General features: G+C 33.3%; 1 protein-coding gene across 1 annotated transcript in view; it reads left to right on the top strand.

Annotated features, from left to right (window-relative positions):
* Positions 1-6,930: 6,930 nt before the first annotated feature.
* The window catches only part of LOC114337172 (nose resistant to fluoxetine protein 6-like), an 81,659-nt gene continuing 74,444 nt past the window's right edge, over positions 6,931-14,145 (top strand). Inside the window, exon 1 of the mRNA XM_050644986.1 lies at positions 6,931-7,020. Within this exon, the coding sequence (XP_050500943.1) occupies positions 6,931-7,020 (90 nt within the window). The remainder of the gene's footprint in view (positions 7,021-14,145) is intronic.

Raw genomic sequence — 14,145 nt, 5'->3', positions numbered from 1 at the left:
GGGGTTTGTTTTGGTTGGATCAGGGAGAGCAGCATATGTGCCTCCTGATGAGAGACTAATAAGTTTCGAAACCGGTAGAGGTGCTTGCAGCACTCTCTGATTGGACTGGAATATGGTTCGGCTGTATTTTCGTTTTGCAACGAAATTGAAAGTGGTTATTCATTTTTGATTTACATTTACTCTGTGTGGAGTATGAAGGGAACCAGTCTCGTTGGAACTTTACCGCGCTGAGCAGATGTGACGTGAATTGTAAATTGTAGAATTCCCTCATCTTCCTTAGTCTCAGCATCCGTATGGCTTGCAAATTGTAGAAGCCTCGGAGGTGTAACCAGAGAAGGTTCCCATTGTTTTCATTCTGGTGGGATATGTTATATGCCATTAGAGTGAAAACTTAGTCTTTTGCTAGCAGTTGCCGCTAGGGCATCTATGCCATTTCGTTCGTTGCAATTCGGGACTGCACGCTGGGGTTTGTTTTGGTTGGATCAGGGAGAGCAGCATATGTGCCTCCTGATGAGAGACTAATAAGTTTCGAAACCGGTAGAGGTGCTTGCAGCACTCTCTGATTGGACTGGAATATGGTTCGGCTGTATTTTTGTTTTGCAACGAAATTGAAAGTGGTTATTCATTTTTTATTTACATTTACTCTGTGTGGAGTATGAAGGGAACCAGTCTCGTTGGAACTTTACCGCGCTGAGCAGATGTGACGTGAATTGTAAATTGTAGAATTCCCTCATCTTCCTTAGTCTCAGCATCCGTATGGCTTGCAAATTGTAGAAGCCTCGGAGGTGTAACCAGAGAAGGTTCCCATTGTTTTCATTCTGGTGGGATATGTTATATGCCATTAGAGTGAAAACTTAGTCTTTTGCTAGCAGTTGCCGCTAGGGCATCTATGCCATTTCGTTCGTTGCAATTCGGGACTGCACGCTGGGGTTTGTTTTGGTTGGATCAGGGAGAGCAGCATATGTGCCTCCTGATGAGAGACTAATAAGTTTCGAAACCGGTAGAGGTGCTTGCAGCACTCTCTGATTGGACTGGAATATGGTTCGGCTGTATTTTCGTTTTGCAACGAAATTGAAAGTGGTTATTCATTTTTAAAAATAATAAGATTTACCACAGGTGAATATTTCTTTGGCAACAACCGCGTTGTTGCAATTGAAAATAGAGTAACATTTAATAAACAAATTCAATATCTCAAAAAATATTAAATATTTTTCGACCAATTTTTTTTTCCTTAATACTGGTAATATAGCGCAACTTAGTCTGTAAAATAAGATATTTTATATTGCTTACTTAAAACGCTAAACCCGACAATTGAAATCGATTATAGATTACGTCATCATGAAGCAGAAATCATCAATTGTGACGAAAGATGTACGAGTCTATTAGAGGTGCAGAATGTGGAACTGACCACTTTTTACTCAGAGCAGATCTATACTTTCCATATATCTTGAACAACAAAATTGAAGAAACCCAGGAAGAGATTACAGAAGAACACCCGCCTCAGTACAAATACAACATCGATGCACTGAAAGATAATTCAATCTCCTTTCTTTTTAAGTTAAGGCTGAGCCAAAAGATAACCAATACACAGTTTAATACAAGAACAGCAGATGAAAAATATGATCGGCTAAAAAAGTGCTTACATGAAGCTGCATTCGAAGCGTTAGGGGAAAAATCCTCAAATAACACTCATCACCCTTGGTTTACAGATTCTTTAAAAGAAAAGACGAGGGAAAAAAAAGAAGCATATCAAAAATGGCTCAGTACCAATTGCTCAGAAGACCGAAAACCCTACGCAATAATAAGAATGGAAACAAAAAAAGAAGTGATTAAAACCAAAGAAAATATGTGGCTGAAGAAATGTGAAGAAATAGACACTCTTATGGGAGGAACAAAAAGCAGAGAAGCTTGGAGAACAATATCAAATACAAGACAAAACGTACAAGAAAGATGCCAGATATCCCTTATAAGTATAAACGAGTGGGAAACATACTTTAGAAACCTATTGCAAGAGAATAGACAGGAATATGTAAGGCAAACCATCATCGCCCCAAACAACCTGGAACAACTAGAAGATATAACTATTCAAGAACTAGAACTAACGTTAAGAGAAATGAAAAACAATAAAGCTCCTGGCCCTGGAGGTATTCCAATTGAACTCATTAAGCACAGCACGACACAGGCAAAAGAAATTTTAGTTGAAATATTCAACGGATGCCTTTCAGGCAATAGTGGCGTGCCCTCTGAGTGGAAAAACTCCATAACTACCCCTATATACAAAAAGGGTGGTAGAAAAAATTGTAATAATTACAGAGGCATTAGTGTGACCAGCTCAGTTGGAAGACTGTACGGACGAATAATAAAGAAACGGATAGAAAAGGAGTGGCAAGATTCCGAAGAACAAAGTGGATTTAGGGCAGGTAGATCATGCACAGATAACATTTTCTGCATAAGGCAATTACTAGAAAAACGTTCTGCTAGAAATCTAGAAACTCACATGGTATTTGTAAACTTAAAAAAAGCATACGACACCGTTCCCAGAGAAAAAATGTTTGAGGTATTACAACAAACCACTTTAAATAGAAAATACATCCAAACAATAAAAGATCTCTATGATAATGCAACAACAGCAATTCAAATTGGAACGAAACTTTCAAATACCTTTGAAACTTCGAAAGGTCTTTTGCAGGGATGCTGTCTGTCGCCAACTTTATTTAAAATTTACCTTACACATGTGTTAAAATATTGGACTAGGAAATGCCAAACAATGGGAATACCAGTAGGAGATTCTTATTTGTATACGTTGCTATTTGCTGACGACCAAGTTGTGATTGCTGCTGATAAAGATGACGCCAGTTACATGATTAGAAAATTGAAAGAGGAGTACCGAAAATCATCATCATCATCATCATTTGGCTCTACAACTCTATGTGAGTCTTGGCCGCGTTTACTATTTCCCTCCATTGTTGTCGGTTCTGAGCAGCTATTTCCCATTGCTGTACTCCCATTTTGCGTAGATCGCTGGCTACTGCGTCCTTCCATCTCTTTCTTGGGCGACCAACTGACCTTTTTCCAACGGGCCTTTCCCAGAATGTGGCGTTTAGAAGTCTTTCGTCACTTGATCTTAGTACGTGACCCGCCCATCGTATTCTGTTTGATTTAATGTAGCGTACTATGTTTTCATCTCCGTATATTGTCTGGAGTTCATCATTGTGTCTTCTTCTCCATTCTCCTGTTGTCTCTTCTCTGCAAGGCCCATAGATAGTCCGCAGTATCTTTCTTTCAAGTACCAGTAATTTTGTTGTTTCCCGCTGATTCAGAGTCCAGTACCGAAAATGGGGCTTGGAAATGAGCTTGGAGAAAACTGAATACCTTGTAATCGGAGGTGATACTGAAGACTTAGAATTAGAATGGGAATACATAAAAGTATGCGATGAATTTAAATATCTAGGTTCTATTTTTGACAAACACTCCACATGCGATCAAGATATAGAATATCGAATAAGTCAAGGGAGAAAAGCTATAAAACAGCTGAATGGCATTTGGTGGAGTACAGGATTGCAAAATCAGACAAAGAAAAAAATCTGCCAAACTATCGTGGAAGGAATTGTCCTGTACAAGTCGGAAGTGTGGGAAGTAAAAGACCGACAAAATAAACGACTACAAGCTTTAGAAATGGACGCGCTTAGAAGAAGCTGCAGAATATCTAAACTGCAGCATATCCCAAACGAAGAAATAAAAGAAAGAATGGAAGTAGAAAATGATATTATAGACAGAATAGAACAAAAAAAGAATGTGTGTGTACTTTGTACGCACGTAAGAAGTTATACTTCTATTATATGATTTAAACGAAATTAATATACTTTTTATTTAAATTTTGTTTAAATATTAAACTAATTTATACTTACTACTTCTCAAACATTTTTATTAGAACAGTGCCAAAAATTAAAATAATAAAAGAATAAAACACACACAAATACATTAAACAAGCCACAAATGATGTCTGAACATTAATTGTCGAAAATTTTTTTAACTAAATACGTATTTTCTGAAAATACAATTATAATATAATAAATATACTTACAATCATAAAATGTATTAAAAAAAAAAGAAAGTTTCTATTGGGACTCGAACCAGCGCTGATAAGAGCGGTTGGTATTGGAATTCATTCGCCTTCTCCGCTTAGCCACGGGCACTATGTGTCATTATTTACGAAGATGGACTAACTAAACGGATTAAACTTGTGATATTTTGATATTTTGAAAATTGATCAAATTATTTTAATTTTGAATTGAAATGATTTAGAATTGAAAAAATACAACAAAACATAGAGTAAAAAAACAATATATTAGGTGAATATTGATAGAAATTTTGATGGTAATCAAATTATATAAATAAAAGTATTACATACTATGTATTTTGGCAGATCAAATAGGTAGGTTTATACCCATGATACATTAACAATTATTACGTACCTGTTGCTTTTAAAAACTATTTAAAAGTCACTACAATATTATAAACTTTTTTGTTTCTGTCCTCACAACAATAAAACTAATATATTATACATTTGTTTACCTTTACCTTTACCTCCAAACCACAGCTGCCATATCGGATAATTTTTGACATGTCATTTGAACATCCAATCAGAACAAAGTTATAATGCGCATGCGCCGGGCTGATAGGTTTAACATATAAAAAAATCACCCTCTATCGCCGGTAAAGAAGTATAACTTCAAAAAGATTGATATGGTACGGGCACGTCCAGAGAATGGGACCAACAAGATGGCCCAAGAAAATGATCCAGTATGCACCACCCGAGAGAAGAAAAAGAGGCAGACCGAAGAGAACATGGTTACAAGATGTAGAGAAAGCAAATAACCAGTAGACAACTCAACGAGGAAGATATTCGTGACCGAAAAGCATGGCGAATAGGATGCGGGAAACGGCGAATGCTGTAGAACACCCGATATATACAGGGTGTCCCGAAAAGATTGGTCATAAATTATACCACAGATGCTGGGGTCAAAAATAGGTTGATTGAACCTCACTTACCTATATTCAATAGTGCACACAAAAAAAGTTACAGCCCTTTGAAGTTACAAAATGAAAATCGATATTTTTTCATATATTGAAAACTTTTAGAGATTTTTTAATGAAATTGGACATGTGGCATTCTTACGGCAGCAACATCTTAAAAAAAAATTGAAGTGAAATTTGTTCGCCCCATAAAAATTTTATGGGGGTTTTGTTCCCTTAAACCCCCCAAACTTTTATGTACGTTCCAATTAAATTATTATTGTGGCACCATTAGTTAAACACAATGTTTTTAAACATTTTTTACCTCTTAGTACTATTTTGATAAGCCAGTGTTTATCGAGATATTTTGAATATTTGTCCAATCCACCACATATTTTTATATGGTTAAGTACGATTATAGAGACCTGTTAATAATCTGAAAATTTATTTATAATTTACATTTTTCGGTATATTTTGAAAAAGAAGTCATATCTCAATAAAAACTGGCTTATCGAAAAAATACTAAGAGGCAAGAAAGTTTTAAAAACTTTGTGTTTAACTAATGGTACTACGATAATGAGTTAATTAGAACGTACACAAAAGTTTGGGGGGGTTTAAAGGAACAAAACCCCCATAAAATTTTTATGGGGTGGACAAATTTCACTATAATTTTGTTTTAAGATGTTCCTGCCATAAGAATAATACATGTCCATTTTCAATAAACAATCTCTAATAGTTTGCGATATATTAAAAAAAATCGATTTTCATCTTGTAACTTCAAAGGGCTGTAACTTTTTTTATAAGCACATTTGTACTAAGGTAAGTTAGGTTCAATCGAACTATTTTTAACCCCAGAATGTGTGGTATAATTTATGACCAATCTTTTCAATCTGTATATATAAAACGCTAAAAATAATTTTTTGCAAATTTGTTTTTAAAGTTTTATGTATAATTATTTAAATAAATAGGGGGTCAAATTTAATTTAGTAAGTCTTATGTGAAAGATTTACCCTTCAACTTTGCAGAAAATAATCCTATATACCTTCATTAGTAATTGAATGACCTCAGCAGTTAAAAAAGTATTTTTTTTTTTGCAAAAATGACCCCATTTTAATTATTTAAACAATGATCTTCTTGTATGATTTGGATACTTTTTTGAAAATATCTTTTGTACTCACCTAAACTTTGATATAAAATTTGTTTCAACCTGTACGAATTTACATTTTGATTTACATGTAGTGTAATTTTATTTTACTAGACTACATCTGCAGTGACTTAAAACTGTAGTCGAAAAATCTATTAAATATAATCGACACCTGGTTCTTATTCTTGTTGACTTCCACAAAGCCTTTCATACAGTGAAATAGTCACTATTTTGAAAGCAGTATCAGAAAGCAGACCACAAGTATGCAAATAATATTCAAAATATATACGAAAATGCAACAACTTTAAACCTTCATTGCATGAATGAGAAGATAAAAGTCGGTAGAGGTAGAGGGATGCGGCAAGGAGATGCTTTGTCGCTAAAACTATTTATATCAGCCATAGAGTGAGCATGGGGTATGTATTAACATCGACGTGCAGCTTAAGTTATGCTACAATAACTACCGCAAGTAACTTATAGTCGCCTTAAGGAACAACTATGGGAAAACAAAAATATTGTGTAAAAATATGTGTATTTGGGCCACAAAATAAGGTTCACGCGGGAGAACCAGACACATGATCTACTGAGATAAACATACATATTTCCTTTTGTTACATGTTACATGTTGCAACATTTAAGATTTTTCAACAGCCTTGTCTTCAATATTATCACCTACTTACCGAAACATTAGATATTTCAAAAAGTAAACACGAGACAATCTATAGAAACTTAAGCAACGGTCACTAAATTGGGGTCATTTTTGTTTATCTATGGCTATTGATCTGGTCAATATTTTACCTTCATTGATGACTGATGTCGACGACACCTATACATTAAATGGGTTATTCAAAGAAGAGGAGGTAATTTTATAATTCTTGTCAGCGTCAATGTTAAATGTTATTGAACATAAATTTGATACATTGTGGTTTCTTCTTTCCTAATTATTTTACATCGAAAATCATGAGAACCTATTTGTAGAGGATTAAAATCTATATTGAAAACAAATGGTAAAATTGTTTTATTTCAGTCAAGACGGGAAAGCAGTTGGACCTGATCAAATTCCTATATCTCAGATTATCTCAGTTACTCAGATTGTTAGATGAAGAGGGAATTACGATACTCCAAAGATTTTTCAACCAAATCTATAAAAAAGGAAAATTCCCTGTCCAATGGCTTGTATCTACCTTTATCCCTTTGCCAAAAAAGAATAACGCAACAAAGTGTCAAGACCACCGACTGATAAGTCTGATGAGCCATTCTTTAAAAATATTCCTCAAAGTTCTTCACTACAGAATCTCCACAAAATGCGATAAGGTTATTGGTTGCTCACAATTTGGATTTAGAGAAGGCCTGTGTATCAGGGAAGCACTAGTTGCAACCCAAGTGCTAGCTCAGAACTGCTACGATCAAAGTAAAGATGTAATGATGTGCTTTACAGATTATAAAAAAGTCTTCGATCGAGTACAACATCATAAACTCGTACATATACTAAAATAACTCGACATAGATTAAAAAGACATTCGTTGCATAGAAGCTCTTTACTGGAATCAAACAGCTGTCATCAATGTGGATAATGAAACAACGCAAGCTCAAAAAATTCTCAGAGGTGTAAGACAGGGATGCATTATCTCCCCTCTACTGTTCAATTTATATTCAGAAAGTATCTTCCAGGAAGCTCTTGAGGAATGCGAAAGCGGCATCAAAGTAAATGGTACCTGGGTCAATAATATACGATATGCGGATGACTCGGTCTTAATAGCAGACAATATAGAAGACCTCCAAAACCTTCTTAATAAAATTGGAGAGCATATCGAGAACATGGGACTTAGCATCAACATAAAAAAGACGAAGTTCCTTATATTCAGGCGTCAATTATGTCAACATAAAAATGCAAGACTAGCATATAACAACCAAGATGTAGAACGCGTAAGAAAGTTTAAGTATCTGGGAACCTGGCCATGTAAAGACTGGATATTGGATATGGAAATTAAATGTCGGATAGAAAGGGCCAGAAGTGCATTCATGAAATTCAGAAACGTCTTTACGAACTCTGACTTTGACCTAAACCTAAGACTAAGATTCACAAAATGCTATATATGGTCGGTGCTCCTATATGGCATGGAAGGATGGACTTTAAAAATAAACACAATGAATAAGCTAGAGGCATTTGAGATGTGGATCTATCGACGAATACTTAAAGCTCCCTGGACCGCAAGAATAACAAATGAAGAAATCCTGAGAATAATTGGTACAGAACGACAACGGCTATGGACAATTAAACAGAGAAAAACGGCATACTTGGGGCACCTAATTAGAAATGAAAGATACCAGTTTCTGCAAACATTAATTGAAGGAAAGATCGAAGGAAGAAGGGGAGTGGACAGGAAGAAAATGTCATGGCTCCGTAATGTCAAACAATGGACAGGACTAAAAAACATAGGAGACCTAATACATACTGCAAGGGATAGAGATAAATGGTCAAACGTGATCGCGAACATCCATTAGTGGATTGCATAAGAAGAAGAAGAAGAAGAGAAGTTTTATTTCAAAATATTGCATAATTATAATTTTCTTGAGTATTGTTTAAAAGTTAGACCACACATAGTGTAAAATGTATTTTAGTATTACTAGTTGCGTTTGATTTATAATGAAGTTCGGTATAAGAGTACGGGATCCGAATATAGGTCGATCTGTACCCATCTGCTTGGCGGATGAAACATTGTGTTTATTAAATTTCACACATATGTAGACAAATATTTCTAGCATGGGTAGCCTATCAAAATCGTGTCATAACTATCCTTAAGGGGGGAGTAGGAGTTAAAATAAATATTTCAAGCACACTTTTTTAAAGTATGGTAGAATTATTTTATTTTTAAATTGAATAGGCATATTCAGTAAAATTCATAGACTCTTCCAAAAAAAATTCAAGGAAAAATATTGAAAATAAGCCAACGGTGGCAAATTTTTAAAGACATCTCAAAACAATGAATTTTGCGGTGGACATCAGAACTCATCATTAGCCTATGGTATTTATTATTGTTAAACAAAAAATAAGCATAAAACAAAAAATATTTCAACAGCGTTACCTCAAGGAATGTCTAAAGAAAATATATACAAAATGCCAGGTGGGTTGGTCAAGTAGATTTGAGTTACAATGCCTACAGCCTTTGAAAAAAGCAGTTTTGAGAAAAACGCGTTTAAAGTATTGTCAACTTGTATTTTCAATAACAGTTGACAAAAAAAATATTTTTTTGTCTGTCAAATCGTAACGTGGTGCATACCGGAATATGTTCTTGAATCGCGGAGTAATTTATAAACGAAAATGAGAACAGCTGTGTTTCTCACTACGCTCAGGCGCGCTGGAGCGAACTTGCTGCAAAGCGAGTTGAAGGTAGGGAGGTAGGGCGATAATGTTGCATATCCATATCTTCGACTCGCTTTACAGCAGGTTCGTGCCAGCACGCTTGAACGTAGTGAACAACGGTCAACAGCTGGTCTCATTTTCTTTTGTAAAGTACTCCACAATTCAAAAAAATATTCCGGTGTGCATCATTTTACGATTTGACAGACAAAAATTAAATTGATAATAAAAGTTAACAATACTTTAAACGCTTTTTCCTCAAAACTGTTAGGCAATACAAGAAGAAGAAGATATTTTATAAGTTTCTACTTCATTTACATAGTCTGACTATTCATTGGTGCCATATTTAAAAATGTTACAGATAATCTCGTGAAACCGCAATATTTTCCACAATTTATGTACGAGAACTCTGAATCATTATGTCTAACCTGGTTGAAAACTTTGCTCGAAATTGTCAAAAAACTTTTATTTTTAATTGTAAAACTGTCATCTTTGGAATATGAAAAAAGCGATTCGTTAATAGTTATTTTCCTAACAAGTGCAGAAAGTCATTCTTTTCCGCACGCGACTGCAGTTTGCCGAACGACGCGAAGCGGGAGTTCGGCAAGCAGTCGAGTGCGGAAAAGAGACTTTCTGCAAGAGTTAGGAACAATATTTTTTCTAAGAGTTTTTAAAAAATTACCAATCTTAATCAATTAATTTAATTAACATGAAAATATATACACAAATTAATTCTTTGACAAGGTTGTCAAAACCAAACTTTCAATATAATTAGTTAGCATGACGACGATCTTGGTTTCCATGACGATGATTCAAAACGACTATTATTGTCTACCGATTTGACTTTCGAATATTATGTCAAAATAATTTTATTTCATCGAATTGTCGCGTTAATTTCATTAAAACAGGAACACAATAAGATATATTTGAAATAAATTAGTAAATAATATCTAAATATTAGTTTATTGCATGTATTATAATTACTTTAAGGCCATATTAACATATCTAAATTAACACGCGTGCGGAAAAGTAAAAACCGCGTGCGGAAAAGTAACATGCGTGCGGAAAAGTAACACGCGTGCGGAAAAGTAAAACTTTCTAAACTAAAATGCGTGCGCGAAAGTACATTTTTGCACGCTCGTAGAAAAAATTGTTTTTTTTATATACCTATACAAGTTATTTGTTAATAACCATTGCCGGCCTACTTGAAACAGTAAAAAAACATTTGAACTTTTGAAAAATATATAAAATCGAATAAAAAAAAGTTTAGTGTAATAGAAATGCAAAAAATAAGTCGGTTTATGCGGTACTTATGGTGGTAAACTGCTCGCCTAAAATAAAAGTTTATACAATAAAAAGAAGACTGACTAAAAACAATAAAAACTAAAAAACAAACACTAAGCAATTAGGCTATTGATTATGTATTTTAGAAAGGAACTACAACGTTAAATGGGTTTTATTATTTCATATAGTCAACGGACCTCTAAATATCAAAAAACCCCAGAGGGCTACCATTTAAAGGGGTACGTTTTTGAGAAAGGGGTGAATTAGTCCCTAGGCACAGGGCGAATTAAGGTGAGTTCTACGCATTTTTGGTACAAACACATCTACAGGAAAATTGTTCCAGGTTATATTTACTGTCGAAAAATCACATTTTAAAGTCAAAAATATTTTTTTTACAAAATTATATTAAAAAGAAAAGCAAGAAAAAACACTAAAGATAGCAATTTTGTTTTTTGCCCCATAACTTTTTTCCACGGGGATATAGGTATAGGCATTGCCTCGTGAAAAAATCTCCATCCTTCCTCTTTAAAATGACGTTTAGTAGAAGTCTCTATGATTTATAGTTTCAAAAATATGATTTTTCAAATTTCGCCAGTCACAGCGATTTTGCGCCATTTTCCTGGTTACTTCGCAAACATTGTTTTGTAACTTATTTCTACGCAGCTTTAGCTATATGCAATGCCACATTTAGTAGAAAGAAAAGTCAATTACCTTTAAAATTATCTATTGTAGATATAGACTATTTTTAAGCAAGATATGGTTTTTAAAATTTTATACTTTTAATGATTTTTAACATATTTTATGATTATTTTTAAATTTCCCAGTATACCTCTTTTTTATTGTATATTTAGGTATGTACATTGTCCAATAAAAAAGAAAGCTTATTTTCTTTTGTTTAAAATGGTGTATTATAAAAAGTTCTAAAACTATCTTTAAACAAGATATGCTTTTTCAAAATGTGACATATACACATGCAATAAGTCCCATTCAGTTGGAACCATATGGTAGTTAAAATTATCTAGTGTAGATATAGACTATTTTTAAGCAAGATATGGTTTTTAAAATTTTATACTTTTAATGATTTTTTTAACATATTTTATGAGTATTTTTAAATTTCCCAGTATAACTTTTTTTATTGTATATTTAGGTATGTACATTGTCCAATAAAAAAGAAAGCTTATTTTCTTTACTTTAAAATGGTGTATTATAAAAAGTTCTAAAACCATCTTTAAACAAGATATGCTTTTTCAAAATGTGACATATACACATGCAATAAGTCCCATTTAGTTGGAACCATATGGAAAACATTTTTATTATTAACTTTGTGAAAAAACTTATTCTTTATAAAATACTATGCATAGCCTCAAATATAGGATACAATCATCAGATATCAAATTTTATCAATAGTATACGAGGTATGTTAAAAAATATGAATTTCGCTCAAGAGTAAAGTAACTTTATATTTCACAATATGGAAAAGTGTTGTTAAGAAAAGTTATTTGTAATTAAAATGTATGTTATAATTTACAATTATATTTTTCTAATTGAAACAATTTAAAACATTTAAAATTTTTCTCAGCTTACGGATACCCTTGGATATCCTACGGATATGTTTTTTAAAAAAATAGACCTAGATATTTTTGCAATACACCATTTTAAAGTATAGTAAATAAGCTTTTTAATTCCACAATGTATATAGGTACCTAAATATACAAGAAAAAAGTCATAATGAGAAATTTAAAAAATAATCATAAAAAATATCAAAAATCATTAAAAGTATAAAACCTTGAAAAAGCATAACTTGCTTAAAAGTAGTCGCAGAACCCTATACAATAGACCATTTTAAAGGTAATTGACTCTTCTTTCTACTAAATGTGCCATTGCTTATACCTAGAATTGCGTAGAAAAGAGTTATAGAACAATGTATGCAAAATAATGGGGAATATGGCCCAAAAATTCTGTGAGCGGCTAATTTTGAAAAATCCTATTTCAAAAACTCTAAATCCTAGAGACTCCTACCAAACGTCGTTTTAAAGAAGACGGATTAAAATTATTTTTCGCTGAAGCAATGCCTATACCTATATACCTGTGGAAAAAATCCATAAGGAAAAATTTCCTGTAGCTGGCTGTATACCATTAATTACAAATTTGAAGAAAATCTTCTGTGCAAAAGGTACAGGGGCGTAACAGAGGGCTCCGCAGCATGAAGCTTGCGGGGGGGCCCCAATCGCTTAAGGGTCCCATTTTGTCATCTGATATTATGTAAAAATCTGTTATTCTTATATTATTTTTACGTTGTCTGTTTAAATTTAAAAACGTAAAAATTTCTAACTAGACGTATTTGCCAAGTGAATCATCTCATAATATCTAGAAACTTAATCCCTTCCGGCCTACCGAAATTTTATGGCAGCGACAATAAACTATATAATGCTTTGTACGTGACTATTGAAAGATATTAGAATTGCAATTTGCCGAATTTAAGAACAATATTTTTAAATCTAAAAATGGGTTTTCTTTCTCTCTGTTCTTTACCTACTTTTAGTATTTCGATACAATATTATCGCCAGTAATTTCATATTGGTTGTTTGCATTGAATGCTATTTATGTTTGTGTTGTTTTACGGTTATAGTGGCATCAGTTTGGTACGCATTTATTTAACAATTATTGACGACTTTTCTTGTGTAATCATTGGACAATCTCTCAACAGATAAACGGTAAGATAAGGAAATTATAACACTTACGCTTTAGTTAGAGGAGTCAATGTAGAAAAACTTGCATAGTTTCGGTTTCGGAAAAAATCAAACAAGCTTATATTTTTCTAAAACATTTTTTGTTAGTTTATATATCTTATCTTAAAGTGAAAAGTTCTACTCACAGATGCCTCTAATTGTTTATTCATTCTTTAAACAATAAAACTGCTTTATATTACTTAAATAATTTTAAAAGATATCGGTGAATTCATCATTTTACTTTGTTCAAAAATGTTTCTATTTGCTTTTTGATTATGATGAATTCGAATATATCATTAAATCAGGGCCATAAGTAGGTACGATGTTGGGGGCCCCGGGGCAAAAGTGATCTGGGACCCCTACCGGGGGTCTGGGGTTAATCACCCAGCAGAAGGAGTCCGGGAAAATTGATATTTAACCACTTAAAAACGCATTTTAATGTACTCCATGACTGAAGTTTCCTGTACCTACCTACATATTGCTATTTTAGTTGACCAACACAAAAAAAATTTGAAATCACATTATTTTAAGCTAAATATTTACCATCAATATAACATCTTTCTGTTTTCATAAAAAATATACTACATATGTTACTTACATTCTTCGGCTAC

Source organism: Diabrotica virgifera, chromosome 2 (assembly GCF_917563875.1).
Source record: "Diabrotica virgifera virgifera chromosome 2, PGI_DIABVI_V3a".
NCBI classification, from domain to species: domain Eukaryota; kingdom Metazoa; phylum Arthropoda; class Insecta; order Coleoptera; family Chrysomelidae; genus Diabrotica; species Diabrotica virgifera.
This window is presented reverse-complemented; position numbering and strand designations above follow the sequence as displayed.